The sequence below is a fragment of the Antedon bifida genome, chromosome 3 (assembly GCF_963402885.1).
Source record: "Antedon bifida chromosome 3, ecAntBifi1.1, whole genome shotgun sequence".
NCBI classification, from domain to species: Eukaryota; Metazoa; Echinodermata; class Crinoidea; order Comatulida; family Antedonidae; genus Antedon; species Antedon bifida.
Window position 1 is genome coordinate 223,633 of NC_136228.1, and position 19,520 is coordinate 243,152.

Genomic DNA, 19,520 nt, shown 5'->3' on the forward strand with positions numbered 1-19,520 from the left:
TATTTTATTTTCAGACAAACTGTTTATATTAAACATATACATACAATAAATTATATGACTGTTATGGAGAGAGGACCAAGAATTATTTGTTGACATAGTGCCTCTCTCATTTTTTAATCAATCAGTAAATATCCATGAATACAATTTAACATTTTATTTCTGCTTTTCATAATTCGAAAAAGAAAACTATAAATGTACAATAAAAGGGTGAATAGACAATAAAAGGGTGAATAGACTATTAAAGTAAAACAAAACAGAAATGCAAATTGTTTTTTTTTAATTAAATTGTATATTACAGTACTAACATAAGTACATCATCTAGACTTATATTATGAATATTTATGAGTTCAGTATTGTCTAAAGGAAACAAAAATGATGTAATCAAAGTATTTAAAAAGGAACAATGCATTGCTTATAAATTAAATTGTTATTATTAGTGTACTGATATAGTTAAAGTAATTCACAAATGAATAAGAGTCATATTGACTTATGAATATTTATGAGTTCAGTATTGTAAAAAAAGAAAAATGCAAATTGCTTTTAAATTGAATTAAGTATTCTTTAATCAAATATTGCATTGCTGTGTGCATAGAGATAATAGTTAACACTATAATATCTGTATGGCGCATGCAACAATATATACTTGCCCAAGTCTGTAGCTTTTTTATGTCTGTCTGAAATAGTATACGTATGAAACACCATATGTGCCAAAATATTTATCGTTTTACTAATATTAAGTCAAAACTCCGTCTAGCGTCTAGAACCTAGAGTAGCAGCAATACATCATGATACATACAGCCAACTAACTAAATGAACCCTCTTTCACATGATGGTGCTTAAACCAATGTAAAGTTAAAGCTTTGTACGATACGAAAGCATAACTCAGTGGGTCTGAACAGGCCCTTAGTTTCCACACAGCGCAATGACGAAATTTGACCAATCACGATTGATTTATGAATTGTCCAACCACTGCCACTTAAAATGTTACCACAAATGATAAAACAATTGTAAGCTATTTGCTAAACAACAGAAGGAATAGAGATGGAGCTTAACAATTATATTATGTATCAAAATAGCAATTTTAACACAAAACTCAGAGATACAGTACAATAAGAACATTTTTTTTTGTCGCACATAATTATATAATATAATATATATAATTTCTCAGATCAAGGATTTTAGTATGTTATAAAGATATTAAAACTGTAATATTAAACATTGAACCAACCCTAATGTTCTATACATTTGCCAAAATGTAAAATATTAAATGTATGCATCTCATGTTTTAGTTATTAATGTTGATAGAAATGTTACTGCCACCAACAATTACATTGTTTTTACTCCCAACAATCTTTACATTACTTGAAGATGGAACTTTCCCACCTGAAAGATAAACAAAAATGACATCATCATCCACTAAATGTTACAAACATTCTCACCTAAAAACACAAATTGGTCCTTATATAAACTGACCAATATCTCAGGAAATTAAAAACATTAAAGATGTATTGTTCCCCAAAAACATGAAAGATGAAGATTAATTAAGTCAGACTTTGAATAGGTTATTTTATTAAAGTTAATCTCTTTCATAAAATGACAAAATTAAATGGTCAAATTAAATGGTCAAATTAAATAGTCAAATTAAATGGTCAAATTAAATGGTAAAATTAAATGGTCAAATTCAACCAAAAACACATTGGCTGCATTGTTCTTTTTTTTGCTTTAAATTACAGTTTTTTCAGGTAAATACATTTTTTTTGGTTCAAAGTTGATAACTATTCAAATTCAAATTTATTCACCTCTCTTAGGAGAAACATATTAAAAACTGTACAGCAAAAAATTGATTCACACGAATCAAAAGATTAAAATGGTTTTAACAGGTTAAATAAAGTGTAAAAATCATTGTGAAAAAGGGCAGACTTAACGCTATCCCAGATACCATGATTGACACAACTTTACACATTTTTAAAAGATTATAGCAGTATGTACTATTAAAGACAATATTACAATATACATATTATGTGACATTAAAATGGCATATTCAACAACAAAAAATGTTAAAAATTTATTTTTTCAGGGGGATAATACATCTTTAACAAAAATTAAAACGAAAAATAATTATGAATTCAAAGTATAGCACATACCAGTTGCTTTTCTGGGATCAGGAAGATCTGGTTCAGTTTCATACTTTTTCTCATATTTTTCAAGCTCTTTTACGATGTAGTCCACATTACATTCTTTCAACGCCGTCTTAAAAGTTTCATACGTGTCGTCATGGTTACTTTGCAATAACTTTTCATAGAACTTTTCTGCACATGCCTTTAAAGAAAATGAAATAATAAAATATGAGGGGCCTGGTGCTATATCTTGCTTGGTAACAATCAGGCATAGCTGTAGATTGTGTATGTTACAATCAAGTTGAACTGCAATGGAATTCTACCATAGCGCAGATATGTAGCAGTCTAGCGGTGGGTGTCAAAAAGTTGAGGGTGGGAAACAAAACGGTATCTTTTCAGGTAGCCAGGTTTCTTTGATGTTGTGTGGGTAGAAGACAATGAAGGTGGGTATCCTTATCTACCCCTAACTCCAAACAATCACCCTCTCCCCCTTCCGCCTCAACCCCTCGACCCAACACTACTATTACTACATCTATGATACAGGTTCTTTCTGATAACAAGAATTGGGAGCTTTGCGGTCACCTTTCGTGTTTGGTTGGATCTGATCTCATCATCATCATCTGTACTAAAAATGCCTCCTTCTACCATTGAATCCAGAAGCCGTTTACCATCAATATTATCAATTATGAGATCTCTGCAATGCTCCAGAACTATGCATTGTCTTCTTTTCATCTTGAACTAGCTAACAAAATGGTCTCTGAAAAAAAAAACATTTATTTTTTTTAACTGATTTAATCCGCCAAACTGTACAGTACCTACAACAAATAAATAAAATCTACTCCATGTATTATAAACTTTAAAGAGCATGTCATAAGTAAAATGATTGATGACTTGGTTTCACAGTTAGCCTAGTAGTAGTACCAGGCCAATTACTAGTAGATGCACTGGATTCCCATTGCACTAGGCCTAGGCTACGATTCGGATAGTGTATTAGCACTGACTGTAGTGTACGTAAATAGGCACGCTAGGAGGATACAGTAAGATAGGCCTACTACTACTAGGCCTGACGTGTGTAACTGCAACTCCTAAACAAAACCAATCGGTACCCAGAAATATACGGTAAAAGAAATATACAAATCAACTGTTACCAATTTGTAGATGGCTCAGGATATAGTGTATCATTTAAAAAAAGTGGAATTGAACATCACAATTTAGGCAAATATGAACACAACCGACTAACTAGGCTAGGCCTAACGTACATCGATAAAAAAAAACAAATCAGAAATACATTTTTGGAAATTCCCCTAAATGGATATGAGCCCTCTACGATAGAAGATGTATTCAACAATTCCAAAAAGAAAACCATAATAAAGAGAGGAATTCCCGACGTATCTAGCAAAAAGATTGAATTCCAAGATAGCAAATTTCAGAAAGACAGAATAGTTACGGGATTATCGGGCTGTGTGACCAAATACTGTTTGAAGTCACGTCAGTTTCACGTCACGCGCAGTTTAAAAACCTTTGCGGTATTTTTGATTAACTTCTTTTTGTTCTTGTCAGGCACGGGGGCGGAAGTATTTAGCACCTCTAGTTTGCCTGGAAATAACAGCTCCACCACCAATGTCGGGGCTGAGCTGAGAAATTGAAAATAGAGCTGCTATGTCCCCGGAAATTATACTTTACTTTATTGCTAAGAAAAACAGCATAAACATAAACAATCATCCTTGACAAAAGGTGATAAGATTTAGTTAAAAGAAACTAATTAAATTTTTTTTGGAAAATTAGAGCTGCTAGGTGCCCAGTATTGCACGTATACATTCAAATATAAAACGAAATTATAAGTCTACAGGACCAGCCCACCATGGTTGGGTGGAGCTAATAATTTTGAAAAATAGAGTTGACTTGCCGAAATTGGACTTCGAAATATAGAACGAATAAGTCTCCAGGACCAGCCCCTAAATTAACTTGACTCTCTAAATATCTCTATTTCAAAATAAAAAAAAATAAAAAATTTATATTTATTTATAAAAAAAAATCCGTAGATTCGAACCCAAGCTAGTAGAGCTGAATGGATTTAAACGATAGTAGAGCACTACCTGTTATGCCACAATGTACACGAGTAATGAAGGATGACAATAGTATGTTCTTATACGCGCTTCATATTACGTCATTCTAATCGTTACGTCATAAATTTGCATATTCATGACGTAATTTTGACGGGTAAACATTGCGGAGTTTCCACTTTATAACGCAGACGACGCGTCACTCACCGTGTCGCGTCACGTTTTCATTACATCGCGATAAAACTTGAGCCGCCGTTTGGTAGCCTATGTTTTCGGCAAGATCAAACAACATAACTCATAACCATGTAACGTCAAACATCATCTCGACACAGTTTGTTGTAAGCTGCGTTTTGGTAAAAATAAATGCGCTAGCGACGCTGGGGAAAACATTATCGTTTCTGTTCTCAAGCCATCTCCCTCGCGGCCCGCAGTTTGCGGAACGTCACGCTAATTAACAAAGAAACTGTAGTCAGAGAGGGGTATGCGGAACTTGTTGTTTCTTCGGTCCCAGTTGTTCGTCGGTGGGAAGCAATCTCAATTGTTATTTGAGCCAAGGCATCATCGCAGTTACAGTAGTAGTAAAGATTATAAAAGTTTAAAGTTCATGCTCATGAAACTGTCTGCAATGAAACCAGACTTTATTAAGTCGTATAATATTCAATAAAATTAATTATAGCCATCATGGTGCGACTACCACTGCAGCCATAAAACCATATAATCTACGTTTACTCTGTGTTTGACCGTGAAGTAGATTGGTAAAATCCGAGGGAAACAATAGGCATTGCAGTGTTACACACACGGTTGCATGCGCACTATTATTATGAAAGCTTTTGATGAACTCTTGAAAACGCACTGGAGTGTGATTCATACTTAAGCTAGACAGGGTGAGCAACACACACATTTACTACAATAACTGTAACAAACATATTATACAAAGACAATTTACATGAATCACGAAATTTAAAGGATTTTAAAAGGTTAGTACTGTTTTTATTTATTGAATATATAAGTTGGTTTGGGAGCGTCTATCAAATACTATGATAAATATATCAAGACAGCTGAGGCGGAGGAATCCTCCTTCGTGTGTAACTGCTTGCTAATGTCGCATGTGTCTCATTTCATTTATTTGTTATCCTAAGCTCTTTTGTTAGGTAGTGTCGATTGTGAGAGGGAATAATCAACTGGTGGCTATTGTTGCAGGCGTATTTCTTTACCTATTTTAATGATATAATTGTGGGAGAATCTCGTACTGATAGTCATGATTCGGCCTAGGTTAGACTTAATGGGTGTGTCCTGTTAGTTTCGACATTCTGAACAGTTTCTATATGCCTCTCTGATCTGCTCAATATTGCCTCCTCTCTGCTCAATATCTACCTTATAGTTTTGTGATTTTTAACCATAACATTGCGAATCATGTTATCATGTCAATCGAGTTATTCTAAGCTTCAAATTAATGGAGACCTAATGTAATTGTAGGCCCTCTAACTAAACTACTTAGACCTGTTTATACTTAGGCCAAAACAAACGCTTAAAATAGTTGGCAGCAACATGCATTTAATTCCTGATACCGCCGGCCTCTTGCGTCCTATAACATTAATTTATAGTTTGTGCCATAAATACCGACGTATGTTGTTGAGTGTTGTTTTTTAATGTAGGCTGTGCATTGTGCTCTGCAGTGGTATGCCTCGTTGACCTTTTATAATAAAACTAAATCTCACCATTCTAAATTAAACTTGACCGTATTTCTTATTTATTCCATATTGTTTCAATCTTAAAGGGAAGTAAATAAATGTTATTTTGAATTGAATTAAAGAACTTAATTTTGAAATTGGTGGTTCTGAAAAGCCCAATATGGAATATGGTTCCAAAGAACTTAATTTTGAAATTGGTAGTTCTGAAGAACTTAATTTTTAAATTGGTGGTTCTGGCGAGCTCAATCTTGAATCTGAAGAGCATACTATTTACCATTTAACTTATATTAAGTCGAAACACTGTTGGTATCACTTCTATCATACCACAACAAGTATCAAATTAATTCTGTTTGTGGGTTAGACAAAGAGATGTAAAAAGCAATTGACGTCAATATATTCCAAATAAGGATGAACCGGGCGTGAAATACTTAATTATTGTGACGTAATAATTATGAGCTTCGTGCTGAAATGTATTTTGGCATTACTTGTTAAGGCGTGGTGAGGAGCGCGTGGTGAGGAGCGGGATTTTCAAACGTTAACATTTTAGGTAGGCATTTCCATTAAAATGTACTCTTAACTCACATTGTATTCTGCAAGTAAGCCTTCGACAAACAGGAGTCCAAAACCATGTCCATGGAACAAAATCATTTGTGACGAAATTTACATTTCCATTCAAAAAACACACGGCACAATCGTCCAAACTATACAAACCAATTACCAACTCATTTACTAACACTTTAGTATTCGTTTTATTAATGCCATTATGTTGGAAGAAATAGACCTAATGTGATACCATGATACCTACTATGATACATGGGAAGAACATTACAACTCTTGATGCTCCATTGATTGATTGCTTGCATTCAGTCTGTTATTTTTTTACTTTCCATTTCTAATTTTACAAACCTCAATATTTTACACAATCATGGATGACATCCTACCTATCTTTACTTTTTTACTTTGTATTTTTATTATGCCGTGTGTTTCACGGGTGGCCTTAGCTTAAGTGACATTTTGTCCTATAAAGGCATCCTTCCATGTTATACTCTTTAATTTTAATCTCAACGTTTTGATAACTTTTTTGGTATAATATGGAAAATAAATGATGAAAAAATGATACCATCGTTTTCAGCACCATTGCCAAAATGTTCGCATGAGTTATATTCAATCAAATATCTGGTCAGTTTCAAACATCTTTCAATTTTTTAATATCGTAAAAAAAAACAGACGGTCGGAAAGGGTTCGTCGCAACACTTTTGGAAAATATTTAATGAATTTTATTTTGTTGCAGGTTGTAAGAACTACAGAAGTAATGAAGATGTCGAGTCATCGTTGTTTTCTAAAGATGTCTCGATATCGACGTACCACGTTTGCAATACTCACTATTGCATTGACATCCACCCTGTTCTTGTCGAACACTAGTCTGTCTTGGATAACGTAAGTACAGTGAATTCACTGAATGGTCTTATTAACATTATGCCTGATTAAGTGGTTTTCAGTCTGCAGTTTTATATTTTGTTATGAGATAATCATATGAAGGGATAATGGATTTTTATTTATTTATATATAATCGTCTCAGAGCGCAGTTGAATACATTATTTATTTTCAATCTTTCTACATAGCAAAAAAACAAACATAATATAAGTATAACAGGGGAGTAGCGGAAAAGCAAAAGTATAAAACTGTCATCTTGTGATGTGCTTGACCAGCCCCTGTCAACTTGAACGATACAATAAAACCGACATTTAACAAATTTAGAAAAATACATAGAAAAATATGGTATAATAAAATGTTAACAAAAGTGTTATAAAAATGCCATTTCTATCTGAACAATCTGATTGTGTAAAAGTTAAAAATTCTGATTGTATAAAAGTTAAAAATTCTGATTGTATAAAAGTTAAAAATTATGAATGTATAAAAGTTAAAAATTCAACATCAATACCATCACCCCTAAGCCCCCTAATACCCCTAATACCCCTCCCTAAGCCCTTAATCCCCCTCCCCAATGTGTCTAATGCATACCATCAGTTATTGTTGGTCCAAAAGACAGGGGCTTAGATGGACCTAAACTGATGCAATGCACTCGGGTTCTTCTTTTTAAAAAAACAACAAAAGGAGGAGAAGAAGAAAATATCGATAAGAACCAATGTCGGTTATGGAACTTTGTCTACATTTTAGGTCGAGTGTCAGGGGTCAATATTTACTTATCTAACATGTATTCATTAAGTCTAGGCCTAGTGTCCGGATCCTTATCACATAACGAATAAAAACGGAACTAGTGTAAGTAACAGTAGGGCCTACAGTTGATCATATGAACTGCAATATTCATTCGATTTATTGGCTCCATAAAAGTATTTACTTTGTGATGCGTATAGAGGTTAATTCAACAGAAAAAAAATTAATATTACAAAAAGCATTCATTAATAAGAGCAAATTACCCTTCCCTTGCAATACAATACAATAATGCATAATTTAGTTTCATTTTACAGAAAATAAATTAACATAACAAAAAAAAACATTAATAACAGATATTCTCCCCTATAGATAGACTCCATGTTTAATCATATAGCATGCATTTATAAAGGGTGAGGGTAAATTTAAACAAGGAAAGGGAAGAAAATCTATGCCTGATTTAGTTTGATTCTACAGAAAATAAATTAACATAACAAAAAAGTCATCAGATCGACTCCATGTTTAATTATAGTTTAATCATAATAACATGTATTTATAAGGGTATGGTTATGACATATGGCATATGACGTGTAATTAGCAGAGTTGAACATGGGTGCTAATTTTGAAGATATTAAATATAATATCAATAATAATATAATATATATTAAGTAGATGTGTTCAATATTCATAATAAATTAAACTAAAGAAATCAGGTAAGATCACAAAATGATATAGCTGTTATAGGGCTCTGTAACGAATGCATTATGGATTCATCTGAGCACATTTACTGCAAGAAGGTCTATATAGACTACCTTAGTCAAACGTCAAATTGTCTGTTTTCTTTTTATGAGCAGAAGTGAAGAACAGCCATTTAATTTATCTTAGTCAAACGTCAAAATGTGTCTTTTTTTAACATTTAGGAGTAGATATTATGATCACAGAGGTTAACTTATGAGCAGAAGTGAAGAACAACCATTTTAATCTATCTTAGTCAAACGTCAAAATGTGTCTTTTTTTAACATTTAGGAGTAGATATTATGATCACAGAGGTTAACTTATGAGCAGAAGTAAAGAACAACCATTTTAATCTATCTTATTTAAACGTCAAAATGTGTCTTTTTTTAACATTTAGGAGTAGATATTACGATCACAGAGGTTACCTTATGAGCAGAAGTGAAGAACAACAATTTAATTTATCTTAGTCAAACGTCAAAATGTGTCTTTTTTTAACATTTAGGAGTAGATATTATGATCACAGAGGTTAACTTATGAGCAAAAGTGAAGAACAACCATTTTAATCTATCTTATTCAAACGTCAAAATGTGTCTTTTTTTAACATTTAGGAGTAGATATTACGATCACAGAGGTTACCTTATGAGCAGAAGTGAAGAACAGCAATTTAATCTTCAAGAAATAGCTAAAACACTTCGTGTACCACATGAAATAAACACATTCAATGTTGATAAGTTTAAGTAAGTAATTTCATATTGTATTGGCATATTATTGCGTCGATTACTAGCTGCATTATGGGAGTATGTTTCCATACGTGTTTGATGCAAAAACTGGGGTAATAATGTTCAGCGCTTAGAGGTTTCACAACATTAGGCTCTATATATATCCAGGATATTATTATTATTATACGTCATTTTAATCAGTGCCACTCGAAAATGAATCAATGATAATAATATAAACATGAATACAAATTACTTTTCAGAAGTCCTTATCAGTAAATTCATAACAAATAAGTTGGTTTCTAAGAATAAATTAATTTAATTTAAGTTTCATGTGTTTCAACAGATTCATATTTACTTAATTTTGCTTTATTGCGTCTTTCAACATAAAATAATAGCAGAAATATTAAAATCATTATTATAATCATTCATTCATGATCAACAATTACTTTTATGAATGGATTGCTAGTTGGTGACAAGAACGCTGGTTGATCATACCCAGTACCGTTTTGATTTTACGATCATTCGAAATACCATCTCACCACATTGCACACATGGAATAATATACAGTGTAGTGTACGAAGGTTCGTTGGACCTCGGTCTGTTTAATAAGTGACAACTCAAGATAATAATAATAATAATATATATTTACTTTCTTAGAAAAGAATATTTGACATACATTGATCCTGGGAGCATTGTAGTAACTAAAGATAATATAAAAATAGGCGACGAGGTCGGAATATATTTTAATAATAATGCGAAAGTCACTGTTGATGAAAAGTTGTACAACTTGTTACCAAATGTGAGTACTATAGTGTATATTCTTGAAATATTAAAATCAATTTTGACCAATAAATGAATGAATTATGATGCTTTGTAGTTGTAAAGCTCCATTTACACTAGACGATAACGATCGACGATAATAGTTAAAAATGTGCATTTTTCCTACATACTTAAAACAAAAGAAAATAGGATAACTATTTATGATGTCTTTGTTGTTCTTTGAAAATATTTTGTTTAAATCCAATCAAAATCGGACGTCGTGAAGATACAACGATGTTATTGTTCTTATTGATCATGACCTCATTTGATTATTGTAGATTTTAAAAATAAAATATTGTTTTTGTAGGACAATAATAATGGTTATCCTACAGTTCTAGAATGAAATCTTTTAAAATTTATTTAGTTTTATGTAAGAAAAATGTATGTTTATCTATTTATCGTCGATCGTTATCGTCAGCGTGTGTAGCAGTCTTAATACCAAAGATAGTAATTACAAATTTATCATTAATTTAAAATCCAAACAAACTGTTGCTACCATTCCTGTTATCACGATACGTAAGCCTACAAAATATTATTACAATTATAATTTGTGCTAGAAATACCGCGGTTCACCAATTTCATTTGCATGGACATCTAATTATCATTGACCGAGTTTGTAGGTGTTGTTCGTTATACACTATTGTTCTCCATGCATTCATATGCCTACACGTGTAAGGTACACCTGGATATAACGAGGTAAAATGATCGGAATTGTACTGGGAAAACCGCCATGTGCCGGTACAATAATTGCTAGAACTATTATATTGTTCAGGAAATTTTATACCTAATCAATAGTAAAAACATTCAAATCGCCTCAAATATTGATTGCAACGTCAACGAATACATTTTCTACAATAAAATTGAACTCTTTCAATTATATTGATTTAAAAGACTAGTTTCTCAATCAACAGTCAACTGACCTTTGACATCACCAATCTTTTTTTTCTTGCTCTTAGGTAGTACCTTTAAAGAAATCCTACTCAACTTGTAGTTTGGTTGGAAGTAGTGGGATTTTAGGTGGAAGTGGTTGTGGTAAACAGATTGACAACGCGGATTTTGTTCTTAGGTAGGTATAGCTAAAAATTAGACCATCCGCCACCAGTCTTTACAATATGTGTATTTGTTTGCAATTGGTGTACATCAAAACTGTGTTACAAAGCCAATTCAGAACACTGTATTTTTCCATCCAACGCATCATTGCCTCTATTGTCTACGTGTTCTTTCTAATAAACAATAATTTATTAAAATTTTCAGAATGATGAATTGTGCAATTACAAAATTGGGTGTATTATTACACTAATGCAAAATAACCTTTTAGTTTGATGAGAATTTGGTAACCTGTTGTTTAATGATGAATGAACTGATTTCTAATTAAAGCGTGGTTCCCACTAGCGACGCAACGCAAGGACGTAACGCAACGCAAGTGAATTGACCAATAACAAGCGATGGCTTATTCGCTTGTGATTGCTAACTGTCTATAACTTCGCTTGTCATTGGTTAAAACGCTTGCGTTGCGTTTACGTCCTTGCGTTACGTTCTAGTGGGAACCAAGCTAAAGCGTGGTTCCCACTAGATACGCAACGCAAGGACGTACGCGCAACTCAAGGACGTACGCGCAACGCAAGGACGTACGCGCAACGCCAGCGAGTTGACGACCATTGACAAGCCACGGTTCGAATAATCCATCGATTGTGATTGGTCAAATCACTTACGTTGCGTTACGTCCTTGCTTTGCGTCGCTAGTGGGAACCAAGCTTTAAGCTGCACATGTTTCAGTAAACATGTATGTATAAATACAGAATACAGAATGTTATTGGTCCAAAAAAAAGAAATTCGTTTTGTTGACAAGCTCAAACAATTATAAATATAAAAGTCATGAATATAAAAATCAAGTGTAAAATATCTAATTTGAATAAATAATTGTTATTTCAGAATGAATGTTCCACCTTTAACCAATTACTCAGCAGACGTTGGAATCAAAGCGAATTTGACAACAATGAATCCGTCAGTAATTTCAAAAAGGTTAGTCCTCCAGTAAGCTCTGTCTACACTATAAAAAAGTGTGATGTGCCTAAATATGGTAGTGATGTTCCCAAATATGTTAGTGATATGACATTATCATGACCACATATGGTCACATCACATTTTTTTTGTCACATAAAGTTTTCGTTTCAGAGCTTAACCGTTGTATAGAAAAGTATTCATTCGATTCTCACTACATTCACCCATTATCATGGCACGTGTTTCACGTGTATATATCGCCCAGTTCATAAACCATAAACTATCCCATAACCTAACCTTTTAGAACTTATATTATTCCTCAATGCATATTTATTTAACAATTTTTAGGTGTTTTTATACACGAGAATTTTGCTATATATTTTTCAATATCTAAAACCATTAGAACATTGAATAGTATTAATGTTCATTATTCCGTATTTTGATTTCACTCTATAATACACTGGTTCTTCCTATAATAGTATTGCAGTATAATTTTGGCTTCTGATTTCAAAGTTAATCTAAACAAATTACTAAAATTACAATTACGTGCAGTAAGAATAATAGCCTTCTCCTTCCGTTACTCCTTACGTTACTCCTTACGTTACTCCTTCCGTTACTCTCCTTAAAACAGTTAAAATCCTTAAAATACAAGATTTTTAAACTACGGTACTGTCCAAGCTTTAACAATGTATAATTTAATTACTACCAATTAACCGGTTTTATCAGTTTGTAATCTCAATATATAATTCATAATATTCGTACGGCTTGCAGAATCCGTTTTTACAACTTGTCCAAGATATTCCACATTACCGAACTTTCTAGTGTACCTGTTTCATTTATTATATTTTATTTATCATATTTAAAATTGTATTGTCAGTTTAACCTATTTCTCTGTCTACACTATCAAACTAGTTTGACAAAAAAAGTGTGATGTGCCCAAATATGGTAGTGATATGCCCAAATATGGTAGTGATGTGACATCATCATTTCCATATATGGGCACATCACATTATTTGTCACATAAAGTTTGATAGTGTAGCCAGATAGCTTAAGCCAAGATACGTGGTCACGTCATAATTTCGTATTACCTGTTCTGCCTTAATTCTAGTTTGTTAATAATTTATGTTGAAAACTGTTGATAAATAAATGTATATGAATGTATAGTGACAGAAACCGCACATACGGTGCTGTCCTGATACTCTGGGGACATATTATCATATGTGATCTTCGGTGGTTGGTGTAAAGTATCAATACTTAAATTGAGATTAATCCCTCTGGTATGTTTGTCGCGTCTATTAATACGACAAATGACTAATTCGAGTCGATATTTAAAAAAAAAAATATTCATAAAATATGTACATAGTTTTAGTACAAAGACTTTTGAAGTGTTAGGTGAGGTGTGCTCGAGGAAATTAAATAATGCCAAAGGATCGGAGAGGGCAGTTCCATCAGTAGAAGGGAATTAATGTATTTTGATTTATGTTGCTAAAAAGGAACATGAGGGTACAAGCGACATTAAAGAATTTTACCAGATATTTGACCTAAAGGATGACACTATATACCGGTAGTGTATTGTGTAAAATGTTAGCTGATGCCATTTACTTGTAGGTGTTTCATTGCGATGTAGATAGGTGAAGATGACATACCTCCTTAAGTTATTCGTTACTTTTCTAGGTACTATTACCTGTTCAGAAAAAAGGACAAGGATTCATTCATGAATAAAATGAAAGAATTTAAGACATACATCTACATTCCTGTGTTTGCCACGTCCAATGGATATGGCCTTTCTATAAAGGTAGCAGAAGCATTTACAGATACCAAAGATTATCCGATAAAACCATTGTTTATGCACCCGAGCCATTTCCTAGGATCTACTAACTTTTGGAGAGATAACGGAATAACGGCTACTAGAATATCATCAGGTGAGACTACGACTACGTCTGGGAGTAATTTTTTTTTTTTTATTTATTTATAAACATATTTCTACTGGATGACAATATCAACGTTGTCCCACAAAGGGGACATTGTTTTTTTTCAAAAGGTCCAGCCTAAAACATAACAATATACATAATTACATAATACATATAGTTTCTTAAAAATTGCTAAAATTAAACAGTCTAAAAATACTAAAATGTGAGAACCATACATTAAAAATACAAAATTATGATTAAAAATCCAAGTTAAAAAGATGTTCATAAAATTATTTAATACATAGTTTCTTAAAATAGTAAAATATGTTAAAATTAAACAGTCAAAAATAGTACTAAACTTTGAGAACCATACATTAAAAATACAAAAAAATGATTAAAAATCCAAGTTAAAAAGATGTTCATAAAAAAGTAATAACGTTATTTTAGACCGTAAACACAATTAAAAAGAAACTAACATAATACGATACCGATACGATAGTATTTATTGTCATCACAAGGTACAAATGAAATTGTATGTATGCTTAGTCTATTTTAATGCTCTTACATCTATCCTATATAATAGTAAATTGGGTTAAAAATTGCAGAAAATTACCGAGTCTTCTAATTTGTTGGTAATATTGTTGTTGAATGTATAAATTCGATTAAAATTAGTTGCACCTCACTCACTATTTACATATTTATACATTTATATTCGTTTTATATTTAAACCCCCAGGATTATATATGGTTAGTGTTGCTTTGACATTATGTGATAAGGTGAACCTTTATGGATTTTGGCCGTTTCACAAGGACCACAATAATTTAACTGTCGAATACCACTACTACGAGAAACCGTTTGTTCCCTTACCGAAGGTACATAAGTTCGCTGAGGAATTTAGCCGTTTATTGGAGCTTCATAATAAAGGGGTGCTTAACATGCATGTTGGTACTTGTGATGAACAACCAAACGTTGTGAGTTGACGTAACGATCCAATACATTGTCAGTTGACATAACGGTCCAATACGTTGTGAGTTGACGTAACGGTCCATACATCCGGGGGTTGGTATAACGGTCCTATACGTCGTGAGTTGACGTAACGGTCCAATACGTCGTCAGTTGACGTAACGGTCCAATACGTTGTGAGTTGACGTAATGGTCCATACATCCGGGGTTGATATAACGGTTCAGACGTCGTGAGTTGACGTAACGGTCCATACTATCATGCATACACTTGATTCATAGCTTTAAAATGACTATTTAGTCATTACGCACCTTTTCTAAAATTAGATAAACCCTGTAGGCCCTACAGTTAAAACAAATTAGGGAAAGCTTACACATTCCTTTTTATTATTTTATCTTTCAAAATATTACAAAATGTAGCTAAAATCATGTAATTTACAAAAAAAAACAGTAAAGTAAATTGATAGAAAAAGTAAAACTAAAATCTTCTATTTAAAAGCATGTAATTTATAAAAAAGTGGCATATTAAATTGATAGAAAAAGTAAAACTAAAATCTTCTATTTTTTTAATCCAATAAGGGGGAAATAAATAACTTCTCAATTATTCTCTGTAACTAAGAAAGCACGACATATTTTACTTTGTGATGAAATCAAATATTTTAAAAAGCGAAAGTAAAACTTTAATGTGTCTTCATAAATATTTTAAAACGAAATGATCCTAACAGACATCTTAAATGTTTTCTTTATAATAAATGTGATATTTCAATTTAGTTAAACTTACTGGTGCTTCAGACTTATTTACCATACGACCTCGGCCGCATTATTTTTTTTTTCGGTTAAAAGGCAGAAATCATGAATAATCTATGAAACTAATTATTTTCTATCATAAAGAATTACAAGATAGCTGACCTACATCCTAATATAACTTAACCTAACCCTCTAAATAATCTCTCAACTATTAAACAAAACACGGATGATTTTGATGAGCATCGAACCCAGAGCGCCGGATCATTAATCTGAAGCCTATGCCTATCGACCACTGTTTGTCATGGCAAATACAGTTGATGCAAGGCCTACTCTTGAAAAATTGTTTGCAGGTTTTATAGAATTATCTAAATTCATAATGTTGTTTCAGTAATTCTGTATCTTGGATGGACCAACACAAAAAAATCCAAAAAGATCGTTTTTAATGGAAACCGATTTTTAATGATTGATTAAAATGACTCAAAACTAAAACCGATTCTGTTAGTTTATTCGGTTTTAGTTGTGTAATTATTATTCAGATACTCGCGCCATAGTGACCTTCAGAGTTGAGGTCAAATTGAAACTGCGGTTGCGCAGTGCAGTTAAAAATTGTTCCGGTCTTCTTTTCTTGATCAATAGCATTAAGGCCTGTTTATACTACGACAATAACTATAACTTAAATTAGATGTCCATTATTATATTAATACGCGTGGCTGATCAACCGTGTCATATTCGATTGAGATTTACCATTCAGCTAAACCTATAGCATTGTACGACTGAAAGCAGAAACACTGTTGTTTACTATGGATTACTGTAACGCTGTAATTTGTATGCTAAAACTATACAAATAAAATGGTTGTCCATACCAAAAGGCGAACTTAACACCGAGGCCATTAACTGTATTTATTTAATTTTTAACGAAAGAAATAAAAGCGTGTATTTTCTAATTAATACTTTATAAAAAATCTTCCGGCCATTCCAAAATGTATATATTTTTTATTTTGTTTCTTATAATTTCGGTCATATATTTTGGATAGGCTTGGCGAGATTCGGATAAAAATGTTTTCTGGTTTTCATACAGGAGGCAAAATAACATAACCTTCTAACTAACGGAGGACGAGTCTACATGACAAAAGAATTGAAATTGGCTCGTGAGCAATAGAATAACAATGCTTGTTTATATTTATATTAGCTCAATATATACAATGTGGCATTAATTGAATCTAGTCAGCATCTCCATCTGTTGCAGTGACTATTCAAAACTGCATTTCTTTGATTGGACAGACAGATTCGTGTTTTTTGTTCCTATTGTCCCTTGGATTATTTTTTTAAAATATGCAATATTTTAATGTCACATTAGTTATTATTCATTTTGGCTAAAAAAATGGATCGAATAAAAAAATGTAAATAAAAATTCGTCAACCGGAATTCCATGTGTGTGTCAGCAAAGTTTTATGTTCATTTTCTTTTGTTTTTCAAATTATTTTAAATGAATTATTTTGCTCCTTTTTTCTGTGGAAGTGAATAACTTTATCAAAACTACGAAATGGCCCATTAACAGGTAATATGCGTCAGTGTGAATCAGAGGTAACGACAGACTATCACACAGGTAAATTCAGTGTGAACTAGAGCTAACGACAGAGCAGCTACATAAGTAATTTGTTTCAGTGTGAACCAGAGCTAACTTGTTCAATCAATATTGATTGTTTTTACACAAGTTCATGATATTATACAAAAAAAACCAACACCATATAAATACGACAAAAAAGGTAGAAAAATTGAAAGTGAAAAGAAAAAAAATTACAGCAGAATCCCTTTCATCTGACACCTCTATTTAGGGTACACCATACCGGTACTTCCCGTGTCAATGGGAACCCCTATCCAAGGTAAATTGTTTCAGTGTGAACTAGAGATAGCGACAGACCAGCTACAGGTAATTTGTTTTAGTGTGAACTAGAGCTAACGACAGACCAGCTACAGGTAATTTGTTTCAGTGTGAACTAGAGCTAACGACAGACCAGCTAAAGGTAATTTGTTTCAGTGTGAACTAGAGCTAACGACAGACCAGCTACACAGGTAAATATTTTAACTAGGAGCCAGGACGTAACATTTATTTTAGTGTGAACCACCAGAAATAACACATACAACACGGAAGGTAACGTAACATAATAATATGTCGCCGTAGTTACGTGGATAAAGGAATTATCGATTATGTTGATGAGGGACATGTGGTCACTAGATCCTTTTGTGCTTTACCCACGAAGAACACAATGTGGTTTGTACAAGACTAGGAGGATTAGACTTTAGTAATATAGGTCTAAGACAAAATAATACTGTTTATTATGTTTATTTCATTAAGTATTGCATGATTTTAAGTGTTATTTTTCTAAATTATAACAAAACTAATCAAACTCTTACACGTGTTTTCGTTACAATATCTTCATGCAGGTGCATACTGTGTTGTACGCGGACAGTTTAGCTTTAGTTGTGCTTTAACTGAGCATGTCACGACAATTTTTGTTTATTATTTAGCATCCTCTATCGGCCTAATAGGATATGTGAGATTATCAGATTTTATTCTACAAGACCTTCTTTCTGGTGGTAAAATAATATGTCATTCATGACCATGGCAGACCATAAAGCATGAATTCATAATCTGATAAATTATATAACCTTGTATTTAGAAACATATCTTAAAGCTCAGGTACAGGCATGAATTTTAAATATAATATTTGGTTAATAGTACATAAATAAAAAATTTGTAATAGAAATCAAGACGAAAAAACATGAATTTCCATTAATATGGTCAAATACAAAATTTGGCAAAATTCTGCCATGAAAACCAGGAAGACATTTTTTTCAGTAGTTAGGTAGTTAACCTAATGTAATAACATGTCTGGTGACTCCCTAGAAAGTGAAAAAAGATGGTGGATATACGGTGGATAATTTTTGCTATAGCATGAAAATAAAAATCTGAAGTTGAATAAAAATACCAGAAATGTAATATTCAAGTTATATTACCTATATTTATTCATCTGATAACATTTTTTACCACACCGTTTATTTTTAATAGCTTTTTAAAATGCCTCTCTATTTACAAAATTTGTGTACAAAAGAATAGAGATTTTACTGTGTAATTTGAACTATCCCCCCACTGATAAGAAAGTGCTTATTTTCAACAAGCTTGTGTAACACAAATAAAATCCCAAAAATTATGAAACATAGGGGAAACTATAGATCGATAATTATTGGAATGTATGATCAATAGAAATTTTTTGCCCGCACCTGGCCTTTAAAACTCAAAACATTTTAGCGTGGTTCCCACTAGAACGCAACGTAACGCAGCGACGTATCGAGGCAAAGTGCTGTATTGCGTAATCACAAGTGGGAACAATGCTGCAAACATCGCTACGAGAAATCAAATCAGTTTGATTTCACGCAACAACAACGCAAGGCGAAAGAACACCGAAAAAAAACATAGTACAGCACGTACTAAAAACGTTGACGCGCAATAAGCAGGTTTGATTTCAGGCGGGGGAGGGGGACGCAATTATTGAAAGAGCATTTGCTTATGTTGCGTCGCTAGTGG

The 19,520-nt window shown here is 32.6% G+C and overlaps 2 protein-coding genes across 5 annotated transcripts; one reads left to right on the forward strand and one right to left on the reverse strand.

The window, feature by feature from the left end:
• Positions 1-260: 260 nt before the first annotated feature.
• On the reverse strand, positions 261-3,391 carry LOC144838540 (uncharacterized). Of its 2 annotated transcripts, none has more exons than XM_078693945.1 (4): positions 3,252-3,391; positions 2,700-2,855; positions 2,145-2,319; positions 261-1,383 (listed from the first exon to the last, which is right to left on the reverse strand). In XM_078693945.1, exons 2-4 carry the CDS (start codon positions 2,847-2,849, stop codon positions 1,286-1,288), a joined length of 423 nt encoding a protein of 140 aa, XP_078550071.1. In that variant the 5' UTR covers positions 2,850-2,855; positions 3,252-3,391; the 3' UTR covers positions 261-1,285. The 2 variants fall into 2 exon arrangements, with proteins under 2 accessions (XP_078550071.1, XP_078550072.1); XM_078693946.1 differs by having other exon boundaries at positions 2,700-2,874; positions 3,266-3,390.
• Positions 3,392-4,790: 1,399 nt separating this feature from the next.
• Positions 4,791-17,349, forward strand: LOC144838001 (alpha-N-acetylneuraminide alpha-2,8-sialyltransferase-like). 3 transcript variants are annotated; one of them, XM_078693334.1, is made up of 9 exons: positions 4,791-5,157; positions 7,163-7,308; positions 9,387-9,515; positions 10,155-10,296; positions 11,273-11,382; positions 12,249-12,338; positions 13,992-14,239; positions 14,963-15,193; positions 15,362-17,349. In XM_078693334.1, exons 2-9 carry the CDS (start codon positions 7,184-7,186, stop codon positions 15,373-15,375), a joined length of 1,089 nt encoding a protein of 362 aa, XP_078549460.1. In that variant the 5' UTR covers positions 4,791-5,157; positions 7,163-7,183; the 3' UTR covers positions 15,376-17,349. The 3 variants fall into 3 exon arrangements, with proteins under 3 accessions (XP_078549460.1, XP_078549461.1, XP_078549459.1); XM_078693335.1 differs by lacking the exon at positions 15,362-17,349 and having other exon boundaries at positions 4,797-5,064; positions 14,963-15,354; XM_078693333.1 differs by lacking the exon at positions 15,362-17,349 and having other exon boundaries at positions 4,800-5,157; positions 14,963-15,354.
• The last annotated feature ends 2,171 nt before the right edge of the window (positions 17,350-19,520 follow it).